This window comes from Corylus avellana, chromosome ca1 (genome assembly GCF_901000735.1).
Source record: "Corylus avellana chromosome ca1, CavTom2PMs-1.0".
In the NCBI taxonomy this organism is placed as follows: domain Eukaryota; kingdom Viridiplantae; phylum Streptophyta; class Magnoliopsida; order Fagales; family Betulaceae; genus Corylus; species Corylus avellana.
Genome location: NC_081541.1, coordinates 30,142,473 through 30,165,427, shown reverse-complemented (window position 1 = coordinate 30,165,427; position 22,955 = coordinate 30,142,473). Strand labels below are relative to the sequence as shown.

General features: G+C 37.5%; 1 protein-coding gene and 1 pseudogene across 1 annotated transcript; both read left to right on the top strand.

Moving 5' to 3' along the window:
- The first annotated feature begins 3,193 nt into the window (after positions 1-3,193).
- On the top strand, positions 3,194-9,256 carry LOC132169583 (uncharacterized; annotated as a pseudogene).
- A 12,835-nt stretch (positions 9,257-22,091) lies between these two features.
- LOC132169577 (uncharacterized) lies at positions 22,092-22,955 on the top strand. The gene has a single exon (XM_059580595.1). The coding sequence runs from the start codon at positions 22,092-22,094 to the stop codon at positions 22,953-22,955; it is 864 nt and encodes a 287-aa protein (XP_059436578.1).

The following is a 22,955-nucleotide window of genomic DNA, read 5'->3' as shown; positions in this document are numbered from 1 at the left end:
GTTTAAGCATATGGTGACCGTTACAAACCTAAGTTTGCAATGGATAAATTAGGCTATGAGGAAACTTAGATCTTTAGATTTTAAGAGAACCCAAAACTTTTTCCCAATACAAGGGTTGAGATTAATTCTTTTCTTCTTTTATTCATAACATAATAGCCTTTAAATATGCAAATTATTTCCATGTTTTCTAGGATTAAGTCATCAAGAGACCCTTATTAAAACAATATCATTATTCTAATTCGGCTAAGGTTAGCTAACTTATGCTAACATCGAAATGCCTGTAACATTGACCTTGGAAGCGTTTGATTGTTTTTGATTAACGTGAATTTTTGTTAAGGTAATGCATTTTGACTCTTGAGTTCTTGTTATTATCATCCAGTAATTTCTAAGATTTTTTTTTTTTTTTTTTGGGGGGGGCAAATGACATGTGTAATCGAATATAAAAGTTGTTTTTGAATTTATCCGAGTGAAGATTTATTTAAGCAATGTGACATTGGAAATGATTGATGGATTTTAACTACGTAAATTTTAGTTGAGGTCATGTCTTATTATAGTAATCTAGCAATTTCTAAGAGTTTCTTTTTTTTATTTTTTTTTATTTTTTTTTAATTTAAGAGTTTATTAAGCATGGTGACATTGGAAATGATTGGTGGATTCTCACTAATGTGAATTTAAGGTCATGTTTCTTGACTATTGAGTTCTTATTACAGTCATCCAATAATTTCTAAGATTTTTTTTGGGAAAAATATAATTTAGTCCTCCAAACTACGAGCCATTTTTATTTTAGCCCCATAATATTCAAAAAGTGATAAAATACCCCACAAACTGCTAACCAGTTGTAATTTGGCCACTCCATTAGTCCTTACCGTCAAATAGGATGAAAAATTCAATACTACGTCGTTTTTGACAAGATTATGTTACTAAAATACCCTTTTTGAAAAAAAAAAATCAATTTAAAAATGACTCCCAAACCGACGTCGTTTTGAGGAAAAAAAAAATGGTTTAGGGGTAGCTCATCGGCCACCCCATAGACCATGAGGGTGGCTGGCGAGCCACCCCTAGCCCATGGGGGTGGCCGCCGAGCCACCCCTTGGCTTGTGGGGGTGGTCGGCAAGCCACCCCAAAACCACTTTTTTTTTTTTTTTCTTCTTCTTTCAAAACGACGTCGTTTTTGTGTCATTTTTAAAATTGATTTTTTTTTTTTTTTTCAAAATGGCATTTTAGTAACTTAACCTCAAAAAACAATGTCATTTTAAATTTTGCGTACTATTTGACTGTGTTGGCTAAGGAAGCGCCAAATTTCAACTTTTTAGTAGTTTGAGGGGCTACTTTTTCACTTTTTGAACATTTAAGAGCTAAAATGAAAATGGCTGGTAGTTTCGGGAGTTAAATTATATTTTTTCCATTTTTTTGGAAAAAATATATTTTAGACCCCAAAACTCCAACCATTTTCATTTTAGCCCATAATATTCAAAAAGTGATAAATAGCCCCCCCAAACTACCAACCAGTTGCAATTTGGTCACTCCGTTAATCATTATCGTCAAATAGGATAGAAAATTCAATACTACGTCATTTTGACAAGGTTAAGTTACTAAAATATCCTTTTGAAATAAAAAAATCAATTTAAAAAATGCTCCCCAAAACGAAGTCGTTTTGAGGGGGAAAAAAACGGTGGTTTAGGTGGCACCGGGTTACCCTGAGAATGAGCAGGAGCCGACGAGCCACCCTCAGTGACACAGGAGCAGCCACCCCATAGGCCCCAGCCACCCTAATGGCCTATGGATGGCTCGTCGGCCACCCCATAGACCATGGGGGTGGTCGGCGAGCCACCCCTAGGCCATGGGGGTGGCCGCTGAGCCACCCCCAGGCTGGTGAGAGTGGCTGGGCGGCCACCTCCAGACCTGTAGGTGTGGCTGGGCGGCCACCCCATAGGCCTGGGGGTGGCCGCCCACCCACCTCCACAAGCTTTTGGGTGGACGGCGAGCCACGCACACCTAAACCACCGTTTTTTTTTTTTTTTTCAAAACGATATGGTTTTTTGGGGGCATTTTTTAAATTGAATTTTTTTTTTTTCAAATTAGCATTTTAGTAACTTAACCTCAAAAAACGATGTCGTTTTACATTTTGCATCCTATTTGATTGTGTTGACTAACGGAATGGCCAAATTGCAACTTTTCGGTAGCTTGGAAGGCTAAATTATATTTTTCCTTTTTTTTTTTTTTGAAAAAAGTCATTTCTAATCGAGCATAATAGTTTTATTTGAATTTAATTAAGTGTAAAAAGAATTTTGGATGTACTAAAATAGTAGACGTGCGTCACTTGATTGTTTCAGTGACGCACATCTACTATTGAAACAAATCATCTGAGAGGGGTCGTTTTTACTATTTAAATGACCATTGGTGAGGTCGTTTTGTTAAAATGATCCCATTCCAAAGTGTCCCCAACACCTGTGTTTTTTGTTGTTTCTATGTTTGGTGTCTACTCAATAAGTATTATGGAGTAAGGAGAACACAAGGAATCTCATCCTCTTCAAATATCAAGTGGTCGTAACATGATTTCGATCTGGATCTCAATGCTATGTCCGTAATGTTTTTCCAATGTCTCCTTCTGATCAGCTCTCCAACTCATTATTAGTTATTTGTAGACTAAAAAATCACAGATATGCAATACACGAATGGCATTGACTTCATTTCCTCTGACACAATAAACAATAATAGATATACAATCCAGATTGCCTGCCTGCCTTCCTGGAAGACAAGAAGCCTCCGCCACATGAGCAGAAAAATATTAGTTGCAATTAGTGTTTCAGGACTGTTTTTTGTCTTAAAAGTGACAATATGCCTGAGATGGTGTCTATCATTTAATATAATTGGTAATGAGCTGGTGGGGAGACAATGCATAAACATTGCTGGTATTGCATCTAGATCCAAATCGAAAAGATGTTACTACTTATTGAGTTATGAAGATGATGAGATTCCTCTTGTCCCCTCTACCTCTAATATATATTCAGTAGATGCCAATGGAAGGATGGCAAATTTCTACACTGATTTGAACAATATTCAACTCCTACACCTTTCTCTTCTCTAAGTGGAAAAAGATGGCCTCATCTCCTCTCAACAAAAAATCCCATGCTCGATCCAATAGCTTGCCATCAAGATCACATCCTCTCATTCTAGACTGCAATGAGCATTTATGCAGATTGGAGGCTTCTATTCATCATCATCATTAAGCTGCAAACCAATTGGCCTTCAGGATTTCCATGATTGTGTTGAAAAGTTGCTTCAGCTGCCCCAAATGCAACACGACTTTGTCGAAAGGTGTAATGGGAAATGGGTAGAAGAGCTTTTAGATGGATCTCTCAGGCTCTTGGACATGTGCAGTGCAGCCAAGGATGCCTTGATACATACAAAAGAATGCACACGCAAACTCCAATCAATTATGCGCAGAAGAGCAGGACGTGACATGGGGCTTGAAAGAGAGGTTAGGTAATTCTTGACCGCTAAGAAGGTTGTCAACAAGGCAATTCAGAAGGCCCTAAAGGGTATGGAAGGCAAGCATGCTGACAAAAACCATGAGACTCTTCCCATGGTTAGCACATTGAGAGAAATAGAAACAGTAACTCTCACTGTGTTTTGAAAAATCTAAAACGACTCCAAACGACACCTATTCAAATGTCTAGGTGATTCACAAATATTAAGCGGAATAAGATCTGACCTAACAATCAATAATCAACCAAATACAGATATGTAATGAAAATCAAGAACACGGATATTTGGTTACGAAGAGGAAACCATTTAGAGAACTCTCTAAATGTAAAACCTCTCCAGGGCAGCCAAACCCAGGAAATCAATCCACTATAAGAAGAATAAGGAATACAAGAAGAATTACAAAACATTTGCAATTTACTCTTCCTTGTACACGACAAGCGACCCACTTGACTTCTACCGCAGTAGCTCTTTCCAGAACATCTGGCACAATTCTTCTATAAGATTTCCTTTCACCGGAACTCCGATTGGCTTCACGTATTTAATCCCTTCTCAAATAAGCTAGAACAATATCTCTCTCTAAGCTCTCTGATTTTGCTCTCCAAAGAAATACGTAAAACTAAAATGGCAAAATACAGTAGCTTAAATAGAAAATAAACATAATAAGGCTGCCGTGTCCGGACATGGCTAATCTGGGGTCCGGACATGGCTAGGATTACTTATGCGTAACCTAGTGATGTCTGGACCTCCAAATCGTGTGTCCGGACATCTCAGAAAAATATTCCTTTCTGGAACTGAGGTCCAGACCCAACTTCTGGCGGTCCGGACTTCTCCTTCAAAAACCCAATTTCTGGAAATCAGGTCCGGACCCAGCGTTTGGCGGTCCGGACCTGCTTTGTAAAACTCAGCTTCTAGAAATCAGGTCCGGACCCAGCGTCTGGCGGTCCGGACCTGCTCTTTAGAATAGCCTTGCTGGTTTCTGTGTCCGGACCCTTCTTCTGGCGGTCCGGACCTGACTTCTGGGGGTCCGGACATGGCCTTCAAGAGTCTGTTTCTGAACACTTTGAGATGCTTCATTTTCACCAACTTTACATGCAAACCGAATGAGCCAAAACATAACCCAACAAACTCCCCCTTTTGGCCATTCGGGGACAAAAACAATTTTTACATGAAAATGACACATCAAATCAACTCCCCCTTTTTGTCTCAGAAGGACAAAAGGAAACAAACAAACTAACAACCCAAGAAATCTGAAAAAAAATAGCCACAAGGAAATAAGATAGATTATTCTTGCCAAAGACTATCCTTGATATACTTCACATCTTTCTCCAAAGTCGTATGGATTGTGCTACACTTCTGTGAGAGAAGAAAAATTATCAAGCAATCAAGCAATTTGGAATGGTACTTTGAAACTCAAACGTTCACATCCTAGAATTGGATTCGAAACCAAAACTGAAACGAAGAAGGGAAGAAAACATACCTTGGGTGAGTGAGTCTTGATCCTTTAAGTTGAAAAGATGGACTCACAGAGAAAGAAAAAGAAAAAAAATAACACACAAAAAAATTGATCCTCCCCCTTAATATAAAAACAAAATAAACAATAAACCTTTTTTTTTAAAAAAAAAAAAAAAAATTTAAAGGAAAACACAACTTGTATAGATATCCAATAAATCATGCATGCCCTTATGAATATCTTAACAATCCAGAGTGATCAACAAACTACACTTACACCTTAAATGTACCATATGCATAACACAACCTTGTTCTGTGAATGCAATCAAGTAGGCAATAATCAGAAATCTCATGTGAATCTGTAGTGTGTGAAAACTCTCATTAAATAAGATTGCATCAGTGGAAAGGAAATCTAGGCAGACATTTTGTAAATGAAAGACAAACAGTCTGATTCAAGCCACAGTAAAACCTTATAATGTTAGGACCTAGATTCCCTCATCCGATACACTCCCCCTGAGACTAATCATTCGCTTTTACCATGTCCTTTAGTAATCATCTATTTCCGCAATGATTTGATCACTGATTCTTTCTTTAGGGACAGATAGAAGCAAAACTAAGTCATTTGAGCTTATTTTATGCCTTTTTTTTTTTTTTTTGGAAAATGTTGGAATTTTTAGGAGCTAGGTTCAACTAACGAGTTGGTCAAGTGGATAGAACTGACACTACCTATCTTCCAAGCAAAATGTTTGCTCCAAATTCCCAAACACATAACAAAAATCTAAATCTAATGGGGGCAAAAAGTGCACAATTTCGAACATGAGAAAAACTGACTCTTTACTCCTTTAACAGTTTTCAGAAGAACAAGGTATATCATAAATATATGGAGCTTGAGATGTAAATTGCAGAAATATTGACCCCACTCATATGGAAAATATTCATTTGAGCACAAGACATGAGAAACTGACTATCCAACAAATAAAAAACAATCCCAAAAATAAAAGAATCAAAGAAAAATAAAGACAAAGCAAACAAAAACAATCAAAAACAAACAAAAATGCCCTAGAACAGCTATAGACAAATATCAATATGTTCAATTTCTAGGCATGTTATGTGCCCACCTAATCTAGGTGAGTCCATTACCACTCCCCCTCAATGGGTGAATGGTATTAATCTTCTTGACCCAAACTTTCTTCACATCAGGGACAACTGTGTGACTCTTATCCAAGACATCTAACCGTGTTACTACATCTCTCATCATGTTGAATAATTTCTCATAACTATTTCTAGAATGGAAATATTCTCTTTTAGGCTCATGACTGTTAAGCTGAAAACACTTAGGACGAATATGTCCAATCTTACCACAGTTATGACACGTAGGAATAAACCTTTGAGAAGGTTGGTTCCTTAACATATGCATACTTCTCGACTTAGAACTAGACATATAGGAATCAGTTAGAGTTTCCTTACCTTTTCCACCTTTGGAAATTTGAGGAGAAATTACCTTCTTTTCAGCCAAGCTATCTTCTTTGTTCACTGGTTTCACAAAAATCATCTTTGAAGAAGAAGCAACATTAGTAGATAAAATAGCAGATTTATCAAAACCCAATCCAGTTCTATCAAACGAATGTTTCTGATTATGTAGCATTTGATTTAGCTTTTCACTAGAGAATTTTGTTAAATGATTCTTTGATTCATTCAGTTCATTCTCTAAGGATTTCACTTTGGCAATTAGCATTTGATTTTCAGACATCAAAGTATTATGAGTAGCAAGAGAATCAGTTAAAGTGACAGAAAGTTGATCATTTTCAAGATTAACCTCATTGAGTTTCTTCAATTGCTGCTTATTCAGCTTTTTCAGTTTAGTGTATTCCACAAAGAGATTATTATAAGCATTTTGCAAATCATCTTCTTCTTCCGAATCATTATCGGACACACCTTGTTTGTCTTGAGAATTACACTCACTATTCTCATGCTCACTCTCATAACTAACTCCAAATGCTAAGTAATTAACTCCCTGTTCAGCATCGTCCTTGTCTGACTCATCACTTTAAGTCACATTAAATGCCTTGCCATTTGACTTTCTCAAGTTAGCACAGTCAACACGAATGTGCCCATGTCCTCCACATTCGTGACACTTGATACCTCTAGGTGACTTTCCTTTCTCAACATTCTCATTTCTAGATTTCTCAGAAAATTGTGAATTGCTATTTCTAAAATTTCCTTTCTTGGCTCTAAAGAATTTCCTAAACTTCTTAGCAAACATAGCAATTTCTTCCTCATTTCCAGAATCCTCATCAGATGAACCACAAGAGTCAACCTTAACATTTTTTGCCTTAAGAGCAATATTTTTGGTGTTCTTGTGTTTAGGAAGAATTAGCTCAAAGGTCTGAAGGGAACCTACAAGTTCTTCTACTCTCATAGTATCTAAGTCCTTGCTCTGTTGTATAGCAGCAATTTGGGGAATAAACCTCTCAGGCAAAGATCTTAAGATTTTTTTCACCACTTTAGCATCATCCATTTTCTTTCCCAAATTAATGGTAGAGTTTCTAATGGCACTAAGCTTTGAATAAAATTCATCAAAAGTTTCATCTTCCTGCATTCTAATCTCCTCAAACTGAGAAACCAACATTTGAATTTTTGAAGTTCTAACAACCTTAGTTCCTTCATGTGTGATTTCTAAAGTTTCCAGGCTTCTTTAGCTATTTCACATCTAGAAATTCTAGAAAATTCCTCATTTGAAACAGAGATGTAAATAGCATTTATAGCTTTGTCATTCGCAGTAGCATTATTCTTTTCCTCTGTTGTCCATTCAGCTATTGCTTTTTCTGGACGTGTCCATCCAGATTCGACAATATGCCAAACATTAATGGATTTAAAATATGCTCTCATACGAATTTTCCAAAGCGTATAATTTGTTCCGTCAAAGACGGGAAGAGAATTAGGAGCAACAGTATGAGACATTTGATATGGAGTCTCGGATCACACTCAGGAAATAAATCCTTCACAGAGTGAACCTGCTCTGATACCAATTGAAAAATCTAAAACGACTCCAAACGACACCTATTCAAATGTCTAGGTGATTCACAAATATTAAGCGGCATAAGATCTGACCTAACAATCAATAATCAACCAAATACAGATATGTAATGAAAATCAAGAACACAGATATTTGGTTACGAAGAGGAAACCATTTAGAGAACTCTCTAAATGTAAACCCTCTCCGGGGCAGCCAAACCCAGGAAATCAATCCACTATAAGAAGAATAAGGAATACAAGAAGAATTACAAAACCTTTGCAATTTACTCTTCCTTGTACACGACAAGCGACCCACTTGACTTCTACCGCAGTAGCCCTTTCCAGAACATCTGGCACAATTCTTCTATAAGATTTCCTTTCACCGGAACTCCGATTGGCTTCACGTATTTAATCCCTTCTCAAATAAGCTAGAACAATATCTCTCTCTAAGCTCTCTGATTTTGCTCTCCAAAGAAATATGTAAAAACTAAAATGGCAAAATACAGTAGCTTAAATAGAAAATAAACATAATAAGGTTGCCGTGTCCGGACATGGCTAGGATTACTTATGTGTAACCTAGTGATGTCCGGACCTCCAAATCGTGTGTCCGGACATCTCAGAAAAATATTGCTTTCTGGAACTGAGGTCCGAACCCAACTTCTGGCGATCCGGACCTCTCCTTCAAAAACCCAATTTCTGGAAATCAGGTCCGGACCCAGTGTCTGGCGGTCCGGACCTGCTTTGTAAAACTCAGCTTCTGGAAATCAGGTCCGGACCCAGTGTCTGGCGGTCCGGACCTGCTCTTTAGAATAGCCTTGCTGGTTTCTGTGTCCGGACCCTTCTTTTGGCGGTCCGGACCTGACTTCTGGGGGTCCGGACATGGCCTTCGAGAGTCTGTTTCTGAACACTTTGAAATGCTTCATTTTCACCAACTTTACATGCAAACTGAATGAGCCAAAACATAACCCAACATGTTTGAATCCTTGTTGTCCTTTGTTGCCGGGCCGAGGTTGCAATCAAAACTAAGCAGCTGGTCCTTGGTTTCTATGTTGGTGCTCCCCAAAAGAGTAGCACATGAGAATGAAGAAACAGCTGCATCTGAACTTGAGAAGGTGGAAGCTGCATTACACTCCCTCATTAGCCACAACACAAGCAAATCAGATTATATCACTCACGTTGAGAATGTGCATAACTGCTGGGGAATTTGGAGTCAATTGTTCAAGATCTTGAAGATGGACTTGAATGCCTGTTTAGGCGCCTAATCAAAACTAGAGTTTCTCTTCTCAACATCCTGAACCACTAGCCAGAAAGATCACAATGCAACATCATAGATATACTATAAGCAAACAATCACCAAAACATAAAAAATCACACACAAGGATTTTGGTGACGAAGAGAAAACTATTTAAAAGTAAAACCTTTCCTGGTCAGTCAAACCCAGGAAATCATTATCAAAAGATTATCCAGAGATTACAGACACTAGGAACACTTACAAACCGATGCAAGACCTTGACTCTACGACAAGCCTCCAACTTGTCTCCTTGCTCATAATCTTATTCAACGTGATTCTCCTTTACAGGACCCTTCCGATTGACTTCAATTAAGCACAATCAAGCTAATAAAATCCTCTACGAGGAACAATTTGGCTCTCAACAAATATTCTCTCTCAACACAGCCTCTCACGAAACCTAGCCTTTTATTTTCTACCTCTCTCTCTCTCTCTCTCTATAAAGTTATTTATATATGAGAGAATCAAACCTAGCTACGTCACCCATTAGAACATATTTTTTGGGCATTCTACAATGGGCTGTCCGGACGGGGGTAAGTGCCCGTCCAGACAGAACTAGTTTCACGGAGAAAACTAATTCTCGTATTGTGGTGTCCAGACAACATTGTTTCCCTGTCTAGACTGCCACTGCTTCAATAGAGAAAATGAGTCTCTGTTTTTTCTGTCCGGACATGGAGAACCTGTTGTCTGGACAGCTGGACTGCCATTGCTTCAACAGAGAAAATGAGTCTGTTTTTTTTTTTTTTTTTTTGTCCGGACAGCTGCTTCTCAGTTTCTTGAATCTCTACTTCTCAGCCTCTTGGATCTCTCGGAATACTGTGGAGTCTTTGGATCACCGAATTAGCCAACAAGAGCTAATAAACTCCCCCTTTGGCAATTCGGTGACAAAACCAAAAAGTAGGAGGGCCATCCAATCATCTCCCCATATTTGCTCATCATTTTTGTCACAGAATGACAAAAGGTCTCCATAGTTCCTGAAACACTCACAAAAAACCATCAAGGCATATGTGGAATAGGAGTAACATAAGGAAAAAAAACCATGATCACATAGAAATGAAAAATGCATGAAGTTTAATGCAGATCATGAAGGCCATAAACAAAACTCCCCCTCAATGCATGACTTAATAGCAACAAGAAACTTGAAATGAACAAAACATGTTTCTCCCCCTCGAAAGTCAAAAGAACACATATGATACACATCAATGACTCATGTATTGCACAATGAATATCCCAAACATGCTCCAAATATGCAAAATATACATGAGACTAGAAATGGCAAGAAACTCATATTGCTTAACCCAAGCAAAGAAAAATGTTTCATTCAACCCATGCTTATGTGGTGTGTGTGTGTAAGCCATCCAAAGAGAAAAATTTTCAACATACAAAATGAGGAGAAAGTTTCACCACCATGAGGTTTTGACAAGTATATCAAATCAAAAGTCAAACATTATCATACTAGGGCCTCGCCACTCTCATCCTATACATTTATCTTTGTAAAACATTTTGCACAAATTTGACACAGTGAAATAATTTCCTTTTGGAATATAATCTTTTGATTTTATTTGTTTCACTATTTTGTTTATTTTTTTCTTTGAGAAAGAGTCCATAAACTTTTGGTGCTTATCACAAAAGAGAAAGCAGGAATTTTTAAGCCTTAGGTTCAACTAGCATATGGTCAGTTTGAAAAATATGACTAGTCAAAAACCTCATATGGTTACCTAACAGACCCCACAAATAAAGTGAAACAAAACCTCAATTTAAACTTAAATGTGCACAAAAGATAAAGCATAAGCAAAATGTACCACATAAGCTCAGGCTTTAAGTAACCACAAAAACAAATCCATTTATACAAATTTTCATCTCATGCATATTAAGAACATTCCAAGATGTAAGGGATTAAATCCATGGAAGCAACATGAGAAATTAATGGACTATCTAGGTGCATAAGACAAAAGAAACAAAAGAACAACAACCAAAGTAATTTTTTTTTTTTTTTTCACAAAAGAAATGAACACACACAAAAGACAATTTCAAAACAGATAAAACAAATATGCAATGCAAAATGAAAAACAACATGCTCTAGGATATGCAAAGATATGCAAGAAAATCAATCCTAGGCATGTGGGTGACTCACCTAACATAAGGTGAGATCATCACCACTCCCCCTCAAGGGGTGAATGGTATCATCCTTCCTAACCCAAACTTGAGAAATCTTAGGTCTAGACTTATGACTTTGCTAAAACTTATCTAACCTAGATAGCATTTCTCTCATCATTATGACCAAACCCTCACTTTCTTTCCTAAAATAGGAATTTTCATTTATATGCACATGAGGTTTCAAATTAAAATAGTGAGGTCGAATGTGACCCACTTTTCTACAGTGATGACATGTAGGGACAAACCTTTGAGAAGGTAATTTCCTAGAAGGATGCACGACTCTAGGTGTAGGGTAAGATGCATGAGCCTCAATATAGATTTTCTTACCTTTCTTACCTTGAGGAGTCGGAGCAACTGCTTGCTTTTCTTTACTTGAAGATTCTTCTACTTTCACTTGTTTAACAAAAATAGTCTTTGAAGTAGAAGCACGGTTAGAAGACAAAATAGCAGTTTTATCAAATCCTAAGCCAAATCTGTCACTAGAATGCTTTTGAATATGCAACATTTTATCAAGCTTTTCACTAGAGAATTTACTCAAGTGTTTTTTAGATGCAGTTAAATCATTTTGAAGGGATTTATTTTTAGCAATTAACACATGATTTTCAGATTTGAGAGTATTGCAAACAACATGTGAATTACTCAAAGATTTCAACAAATTATCCCTTTCAAGCTCAAGATTCTTAAAATCCTTAACAATTTTCAAGTTAGTATTTCTAAGAATAGAAAACTTTTCCATTAAATTGTTAAAAGAGTTTTGAAGATCATTAACCCTATTTGATTCATTATCAGAGGCAGACTGAACATCTGATTGATTAGAATCATCAGAATCATAGGATGCAACAAATGTCACATAATTAGAAGTTTCTTCCTCATCAATGTCACTCAAGGTAATATTGAAGGCTTTTTGACCTTTCAGCTTATTACTCTTGAGGTTAGCACAATTCTTTCGCACATGACCATAGCCAAAACACTCATAACATATTGGACCACGTGGGTCTCTTTCATTTCTATCCTGAGTGCTCTCTTTTTGTTTTCCAAATTTCTTGGAAATTCCATGTGCATTTCTAAAATACTTTCTAGCTATCAAGGCAAGTTCCTCTTCATTTAGTGAATCCTCATCAAATAACTCATCAGAGTTCTTCCAAAGAGTTCTAAGGGCAATTTCCTTATTTTCTTAGGTTGAGGCAAGGAAAACTCATAAGTTTGAAGAGCACCAACTAACTCTTCTATCCTCATGGTATTAAGATTAGTGCATGACTCAATAGCAATTACCTTCATTATAAATCTTTCAGGGAGTGATCTCATAACTTTTCTAATAAGCTTAGTGTCAGAAACTTTCTTTACTAGATTTATCATTGAATTTCTAATTTCACTAAGTTTACCAAAAAATTAATTGAATGTCTCATCCTCTAACATTTTAATATCCTCAAACTGACAAACTAACATTTGAAGTTTCGAAGCTTTAACAAGATTAGTTCCTTCATACGTAGTTTTTAGGATCTCCCATGCATCCTTGGCACTATCACAATTTGAAATTCTGGAGAACTCAGTTTGTAAAATTGCCAAGCATAGAGCATTCATAGCTTTGTCATTCGCCATACGAGTTTGTTGGCTTATCTGGAGCTTTAAATCCATATTCAATGACATGCCAAACGTCTATAGATTTTAAGAAAAATCTCATACGGGACTTCCAATAGCCATAATTTGATCCATCAAAATTAGGCAAAGTGTTAAGGGTTTGAGACATCTTAAACAAGAAACAAAGATCACACTCAGGAATTTAATCCTTCACGGAATGAACCCGCTCTTATACCAATTGAAAAACGCTTAACAGGGAAAATATAACAGTTTATGTAGAATTAACAGATATTTAAACTATAAGCAAACTATCACCAAAACATAAAAAATCATACACAAGGATTTTGGTGACGAAAAGGAAACCTTTTAGAAAACTATTTAAAAGTAAAACCTCTCCTGGGCAGTCAAACCCAGGAAATCACTATCAAAAGATTATCCAGAGATTACAGACACTAGGAACACTTACAAACCGATGCAAGACCTTGACTCTGCGACAAGCCTCCAACTTGTCTCCTCGCTCATAATCTTCTTCAACGTGATTTTCCTTTACCGGACCTTTCTGATTGACTTCAATTAAGCACAATCAAACTAATAAAATCCTCTACGAGGAACAATTTGGCTCTCAACAAATATTCTCTCTCAACACAGCCTCTCACAAAACTTGGCCTCTTATTTTCTACCCCTCTCTCTCAATAAAGTTATCTATATACGAGAGAATCAAACCCTAGCCGCGTCACCCATTAAAACACATTTTTTGGGCATTCTACAACGAGCCATCCGGACGGGGGTAAGTGCCCGTCCGGACAGAACTAGTTTTCACGGAGAAAACTAATTCTCGTATTGTGGTGTCTGGACAGCATTGTTCCCCTATCCGGACTGCCACTGCTTCAACTGAGAAAATGAGTCTCTGTTTTTTCTGTCCGGACATGGAGAACCTGCTGTCCGAACAGCTGGATTGCCACTGCTTCAATAGAGAAAATGAGTCTCTATTTTTTTTCTGTCCAGACATGGAGAACCTGCTTTGGACAGCTGCTTCTCAGCTTTTTGAATCTCCACTTCTCAGCCTCTTGGATCTCTCGGAATACTGTGGAGTCTTTGGATCACCGAATTAGCCAACAAGAGCTAACACTATCTATACTTGTAAATGAATGAGATTATATGTGTACGTATTATGAAAAAAGAAGGAGGATATTAAATATAAATCATTTCTCTCTATTTGGATAAGTTGCAGAAATCTTCTGTTGTTAACAATCTTTAATTCCTACACTTTCACTTTCAGTTGCACAATATTGGATGTGAATGTTATATTATGTCCTTTAGTTACCCAATTACTCAGTGTCATGTGTAAAATCACATATGAAAAATTGGCTTTAGACCCAAGTTATAACAAATTTGTTAGTTTTATTTTGTCTTGGCTGGATTCGTGTGAACAAAATATTGGTGGTTAACATGTTCAGTTCAAGTGTGCAGTGAGAGCTTCGTCTGCAGCGGTCTGTAACCTCATCTGAAACCTCGTTTGCAGCCGTCCGAATGAGAAGGCTGAATCTGAATTCCAGAAACCTTCGTCTGCAATGCCGTCTGGACAAAAGCCTTGTCTGCAACTTCGTTTGAGAGCCGTCCGGACGTGCCATGCCAGAGAACTAGGATTTTTTAATGTTTTTAACCTAGTTCTGTCCGGACGAGCCTGTACACCGTTTGGACGCCCCGTATAAATTTAGTCTATTTTGATCAGAGTTTGTGTTGGATTAGACTAGGGGTTTGTAGCCTATTTATATTGAACCATACAGATGTGTACAGGTATGAATTCTGCATCTATAGTGCAAGAGATTCGTGCTAAGAGAGTCTTTGTTATAGAGCGTTCATTCTCTCTCTTAGAGTCAAGAATGTTTGATCGTCCTCGGTGATAAAGCAATTGAAGCCAACTAGAGTTCCGGTGAAGGGAGATCATGTGGAATGAATAGTCCAGAAGTTCTGAGAGAACTACTGCGGTAGCGGATAAGTGGATCATTTGTCTAGTACACAGGAGTGTCAAGTCCAAAGGTTTTGTAAGTCTTTGACATTGTGTAATTTCTCGTTATTCTACTATGAAGTGATTTCTCGGATTTGGCTACCCTAGAAAGATTTTACATTTTAGAGAGTTCTGTAAATAGTTTCTTCTTCATAAACAAATCTCTGTGTTCATGATTGATTGATTTTACATTCTGCATATATTTGTTGAACTCTATATTAATTCCTGATTGAGTGTGTTTTGGAGTCTTATTAGTTCTTCAAAATTGATCTTTTTACAAAACCTTTGTAACCCAAGACTTTGACTCTACAATTTTCCATATGACATCTACTACAATACCCCGAGTATTTATTAAGGTTTTGTAAGCTTTGGTAGGACTAATGTGTTGCTAAGTTCATTAGGGTTCATTCGAAATAAGAATTATTGACTTTTGTTCTGAGTCGAACGTTTGAGGTTGGATGACTAAGTGTTCGAGTCAAACCCAAGTTATGAACATTCGAGGTTGGATGCCTGAACGTTCGACCTTAACCCTAGTCCCAAATGTTCTACTGTACAATACTAACTTGCCACTGGAAACTGTAGGACCGTTGGTCCAACAGTACACTGAACGTTCGACACTTGGCAGTACTATGTAAATCAGCTCATCTTTATCCTCTGGCTTTTGTTCACCTATAAATACCCCTCCCCTATGCCCCTTTAGCCTATTTCCACCCCCTTTTCTAATTGTTATCCTAGAGTGAGTGTGTGTGAGTGCTTTAGAGGAGAAAATGTGTTCTTGTTGGTTTTTGCTTCTAAGGAGGTAACCTTCCTATCCTAACTCGTTTGTCAAGTGGTTATTATACTGTCTAGTTGTTTTTCATAGCATTAATTGTAGGTTTAGGCTTATAGATATTTTATTGGTCTTAATACTAGCTTAACGATGGTCTAACGTATTAATAATGTTGGACATAGTTATTTCTGCATGGGTGTGTTATTATGGCTTACCACTCCTTTAGGAATCATGTTAAAACCTTAGTACTTGCATAGAAGTGGTTTTCTGATTTTTTGTTCAAAATGGGTTTTCTACCAAGAATTGAATGTTCGACCTTCCCTGACCAAACATTTGATGTGATGGCCGAACATTCCATCCTCATTGTCTGAACATTCAAATGCCAGGCAGAATGTCTATTTTGAGCATATTAGGATTTAGGGCTTGTTTTACCTTGAGATTTTAAGTGTATTAGATGTGGTGGTAGGTATTTTCTTAGATTTCGAGATTGTGGATCCCATATGAAACCCTTTTTACATTATTGTGAACTCTACTTTGTGAAATGAGTGATTAAGAAGATAACAAAAATGACGAGTTCGTAAAGACATGCATGTAAGACACAATAAATGGTGAATTTTATTGTATGACATGGGCTTATTAAAATTATAAGGGTAAGCCCTACGGTCAAAAAATGTTTATTCTTTATGATTGACCTTGGATCCAATGGTTGTTTTCTGACCGACGCAACTATGTTTGAATGGTGGTTACGATAGACGGACATTATTACCACCTGAGGTCGGACTTGGTCGAGCTACTAGTGATGGACGATACTCGTATAATATATGATGTACCAATATTGTATTACAGGTCACTCGGGGAAAGTGCCAACCCTTCTAAGAAGGGGTTAAGGTCTTGGATAGGCCATATGGAGTTGAACTATGATATGATTCTCTTATTACAACATATATTATGTTACATTCATTATAACATTGTTACATGTGACTTATAAAGATTTGAGTTCACCTTGTAATAACCTATACCTCATGTGTATTTATACTCACTTAGTTGTGTAATTGCTCTTGTATCTTTTCCACCAATCAAACATGTGTTTTTTTATAGATAGTATAGTTAAGTTGACGATGGATCCCGGAAGGCATCAAGTTATTTTGAGGGATATAGCAAAGGATCATTTTTGAGGAGTTGGATTCCTCGTGGCTTAGGGATATGTGGAGCGTTGATGGAGCCACCGCTGGGATATGATGGATATTTTTTACATGCTTTATCTTCTTAAGAGTAGGCTATGAGACTTGACGTTATATTATGACAATTAGATTTGGCTTGTAAACCTGTAATATGTTTTGGATGACTCATCTTTTTAACCGTAACATTTGGAGAATTTTCTATATTATGATGCTTTAGGTTTACACTAATTATTTGATGATTGCGTTTTAATTTATAGCTATCTCTGTCTATAAGTGAAAAGTCTTCCGTTGCAGACAGATATCCCTGTGTTTTGTTCCTTGTGAAATGAGATTGGCAGATGAACCATGAAGTTAATTACAAGTTAATTAATTTTACTAGGGCGTTACGTCTACAATATCCTCTTATTGACAGGATTGGATCGATCTTATTATAGGAAAGAAAAATTATTACATATATATATCACCTACAAAAGAGGTGAATAGAATCACACAGATATTACATAATATTGCCAAAATAAGAAGACTGCAAAAATATGCAATTATTATGATTATAGACTATATTAGGGAAATATTCTGGGAGCCCAAGAATCTAGTAGTACAATTATCTTTTGCCATATAAGTCTTTGCACTCTTTTCGACAATCTTTTAGATGTTTCCATGTTGAGGCAAGCGCTTTGAGTTTCACATACACGAAGAAGTCCCAACTACAACTTTTATAACATAATTTCAATTCCAACCTATTCTCTTTAGAAACGTTATTCCCTGGGTGTGTTCTCTTCCAATTAAGTATACTATCATCATCTGAAAAGAAAGAGAAAAGTACTCGAGGAGGCAAGAGATGGCGAGATGGCAGCATGTGGGGTGCAAGAAAAGGAGCTGGATGATCCTTTGCCTGCTTCAGGACAAGGAAAAGAGTCACTAACAATATTATCATCACCATAAGTCCCTTCATACAATTTTTATCCATTGTTCCTCCCACTCTCTTTAAATGGAACTCTAGGATGAATTCATAAATCTAGAACATCTAAAGCTTTTATATACACAAGTTATAGGTTTATGTGCAATTATATATATTTTAGTTTTAAATATTTTTTATTTTAAAAAAAGCTTGATTTTTTTTTTTTAATTTAATCGAAACATTGTTTAAGCATTTAGACTCGTTAGTTATCGGTTAAGGTCATTTTTTTGACTCTTCCAAGGCCTCTTTTTTTTTTTTTTGGCAAAAGTTGTCTAATAAGCATGAAAGTTGTATTTGAATTTATTAAAACGAATAATTGTTTAAGCATGGTAACTTTGGAAACGTTTAATGACTTTTGAATATCATGAATTTTTATAAAGGTCATGTCCCCCAACTCTTGAGTTTTTATTATAGTCATCCAGTAATTGCTAAGAGTTTTTTAGTTTGTTTAAAGTCATCTCTAATCGAGCGTGAAGGTTCTATTTGAATTTATTTAAGCGAAGAGTTGTTCAGGCATAGTGACCTTGGAAGCGTTTAATGGCTTTTGACTAACATGAAATTTTTTTAAGGTCCTGCATCCTGTCTTAAGTTCTTATTATAGTACTCATCCGGAAATTTGTAAGATCTTTTTTTTTTTTCTTTGGGCAAATGTCGTTCTAATCGAGCATGTAATTTGTATTTGAATTGATTTAACTGAAGATTTGTTTAAGCATGCTGAACTTAGAAACAATTGATGGCTTCTGAGTAATGTGAAATTTGGTTAAGGTACTTGTTTTTTTGACTCTTGAGTCGTTATTATAGCTACCTGGTAATTTCTAAGATTTTTTTTTTTGGAAAAAAGTCGTGTCTAATTGAGTATGAAAGTTTTATTTTAATTGATTTAAGAAATTTCTTTTTAAGGATGGTGACCATCGAAACATTTGATGGCTTAGATTTGCTTATAAATTAAGGTTTGGTAAATTAAACTGTGTGTATTTTAATTCTTCTATAATGCATGGAGAAGTTTCATTGATTGGTTTTACCTTTGATGAGTTTTTCAAGGGTTTATACTTTGTCACAAAATTGTTGTGTTTGATAGTTTTATTACTTTGCTTATTTTGGTGATCATTGTGTGGTTGACAAAAAATAAAGTTATTAAACCACAGGAGATAAAAGGTATTTAACCTAATAATAAAAGCAAGATGTTAATTGTGAAAGGCTCACATTTTTTTCTTTTTTTTCTTTTTCAATTTCTCTGGGGTAACTATAGGATGCTTAATTAGTTATTAATTATGTCTTCGTGATTATAACCGTGACTCTCTAAGCTTCTAATTAGCAGGTTAATTGTGGAAGAAAGAAAAAAAAAATTAGAAAGAAAAACCTCTTCCATTTTTATTTACTTTATTAGTTAGGTATTACCCGATTAGAACATGGTTCTACTAGCTAGGAGATATATTACGATATTTAAATAAGATAATTTATTTTTTAATGAATAATTAAGATAATTTATGTATTTTCAATGACTTTATTTACTTTTGTGGCTTTTTTTTTATTTTTTTATTTTTTTTCAATGCGGGAAAAGGGGAAAAGAATGATTAGAAGAAAATGAAAAACGAAGGCGACAGGTGGAAATGTGTTAAAAAAATAACCCGGCCCATCAAGAGAGTCATGGGGCCACCAAAGAAGGCGGTTAAGGTAGGAAAAGTTCCATAAATGGAACAAGTACCGGACCAACAAGGGTAGAAAATGGTCATGACTATTTGTAGACCCTTCAACTTTATCTAAATCCCTAAGGCATGGGACAAAGATACGAACATGACCCTCAAAATACCCTTAAACCCTATCTTAATCATTGTTGGGAAAACAACACAACTGTGATCTATTAGTGGTCAGTTGAGAGTAATAAACATAAGCGTTAACTATATTGTGGAGCAGAAGAATAAGAGAGAGAAGAGAGAGAGAGAATGGAAGCATATAATAGACTACATTGTTTTGAGTAGTGTATATTATGATGATTACATAGGCCTCTATATATAAAAAGGCTAAGAGTGATAAGCAAGAGACCTTAAACTAATTAAGGTAGAGAATAAACCTAGAAAATATTCTAACATCCCCCCTCAAACTCAAGGTGTAAGCTTGAGTTTGGGAAAAAGAAAGGGAAATTATGATTTTTTTTGGTCCCAGGAAAATTCACCCGAGAGGGGCAGTCGGTGGCTGTCAACAGAGGGCGGCGGCGGCAACTAGCTACTGATGGCTAACAATGGTAGCTGGGCCCAAAATGTTGGGCTTGAACTTGGATGAGAGCCTTATAGGCTAGATTGGGCTAGTTACATAGGCCAAGATTTGGCCATAACCCATGTACCATTGAATATGGTTGACCCAAAATAATATGAACGGCGTCTAACCCGTTGAACCAGATTGACTAATTTGGACCGATTGGACAGATTGACCCAGCTAGACCGGTTTAGAACCCGATGACCCGATTAGAAACTGGTATTGGATCGGGTTGGAGATGACTCCCGGTTTTGGATTGGGTTGGAGATGACTTGATTTGAACCTGATGACTCGGTTAGAATTGGTTTTGGATCGGGTTGGATGACTTGGACAGATCCGGTTCGGATTGTGGATCCAAGTTGGCCGAACCGGATTTGAGACCCCCTTGGTTGGGTTGAAGGAGAGAAGAACAGCGTCTGGCGCGTAAGGTACACGTGCCACACCGGCAGCTGCACCCAGGCGCGTGAAGCCCACACACAGAGCCTTTGAGTGGCGCGTGGGGGCGTGTCAGAACTCCATTGGAGGATCTCTGGGCTGATCTAGAACCATCGGAGGAGGACCTGTCGAATGGCGGCCAAAGTCAAGGGAACGAACCAGCGTGGGGGAACGCCAGCATCCTCAGGAGGCACGTGGGGGAGATTGACGGCGTCTTTGATGGAGATCTTGACGGATCTAGACTCATTTGGGCTTGATCTGTCAATTGGCGCCACTTCTGTAGTGATAGGAGCTTTGGAGGTGCGAAACGGAATTGACAGATTCTTAGGCGGTCTCCCAGGGCGTGGAATTGTGCAGCGGTGCGTGGATGGGGCAACAGATCCTTCTGGATGCGTGTGACGGCGCGTGGAGGGTTGGACGGTGGAGATCTCAACGGATTTGGACTTCTCGGCGTCTGATCTGTCTGCTGGGGAGGAGCTTGTAGCTCCGACAGGTGTTATGGCGGCGCGTGGTTGCATGTACAAGATCTAGGGTCGAGACACCACTTTTGATGGTTATTTGGCCGAGAGGAGTCACGTTGGCGGTGCAATTGGCTGGGACAGAAACTGCCGGAGGAGCGTGGAGGAGTTGATGGCGGCGAATCTTCCATAGATCTGTAGATCTGAAGGTGTGGAAGAGATTTTGAGCGGAAAACCGCTTGACGGCGCACGGACGACCAAAAAAGAGAGGTTGTCGGAGGAAGCGCCAGAAAACGTCAAAGACGTTTATTGGAGGTCACAAGAAAGTGGTTCTGATACCATGTTAAATATATTGTGGAGCGGAAGAATAAGAGAGAGAAAAGAGAGAGAGTGGAAGCATATAATAGACTGCATTGTATTGAGTAGTGTATATTATGATGATTACATAGGCCTTTATATATAAAGAGGCTAAAAGTGATAAGCAAGAAACCATAAACTAATTAAGGTAGGGAATAAACCTAGAAAATATTCTAACAATAAGCATATTTAAGATTTTTGAAAGAAATGCATATGGAAGCATACAAAAATTATGAATTGTTACCGGTGAAAATGAAACATAAATAAAATTTTCTGATATACAAAGGAAATTGTAATGAATGGATGATAAATGACATAATCTGACAGCAATTATGATACATGCACGAGTGAGACGGCCCTCATCTACCGGAGAGGCAGGCTGAGCTAGCTGGAGTCAACACCACTCGTGTGCTGCATATTTTATGTCATTATAAACCATAACTTGATTTTCGAAAATTAAATATAATTGGTAATGAGTTGGGGATAAGTTGGTGGGGAGACATTGCATAAACAATATCGCTGATCCAAATCGAAATCATGTTACTACTCATTGAGTTATGAAGATGATAAGATTCCTCTTGTCTCCCTCTGCCTCTAATATATATTCAGTAGATGCCATTCGAAGGATGGCAAATTTCTACACCGATTTGAACAATATTCAACTCCTAGGCCTTTCTCTTCTCTGAGTGGAAAAAGATGGCCTCATCTCTTCTTAACAAAAAATCCCATGCTCGATCTAATAGTTTGCCATCCAGACCACATCCTCTCATTCTAGATTGCAATGAGCATTTATGCAGATTGGATGCTTCTGCTTCATCATCATCATTAAGCTGCAAACTAAGTGGCCTTCAGGATTTGCATGATTGTGTTGAAAAGTTGCTTCAGCTGCCCCAAATGCAACATGACTTTGTCGAAAGGTGTAATGGGAAATGGGTAGAAGAGCTTTTGGATGGATCTCTCAGGCTCTTGGACATGTGCAGTGCAGCCAAGGATGCCTTGATACATACAAAAGAATGCGCACGCGAACTCCAATCAATTATGCGCAGAAGAGCAGGAGGTGACATGGGGCTTGAAAGGGAGGTTAGGAAATTCTTGACCTCTAGGAAGGTTGTCAAGAAGGCAATTCAGAAGGCCTTAAAGGGCATGGAAAGCATGCATACTGACAAAAACCATGAGACGCTTCCCATGGTTAGCACATTGAGAGAAATAGAAACAGTAACTCTCACTGTGTTTGAATCCTTGTTGTCCTTTGTTGCCGGGCCGAGGTTGCAATCAAAACTAAGCAGCTGGTCCTTGGTTTCTAAGTTGGTGCTCCCCAAAAGAGTAGCACATGAGAATGAAGAAACAGCTGCATCTGAATTTGAGAAGGTGGAAGCTGCATTACACTCCCTCATTAGCCACAACATAAGCAAATCAGATTATATCACTCACGTTGAGAATGTGCAGAACTTGCTGGGGAATTTGGAGTCAATTGTTCAAGATCTTGAAGAAGGACTTGAGTGCCTGTTTAGGCGCCTAATCAAAACCAGAGTTTCTCTTCTCAACATCTTGAACCACTAG

Coding starts and splice junctions, on each gene's coding strand:
- LOC132169577 (XM_059580595.1), top strand. CDS start 22,092: ATGGCCTCATCTCTTCTTAACAAAAAATCCCATGCTCGATCTAATAGT.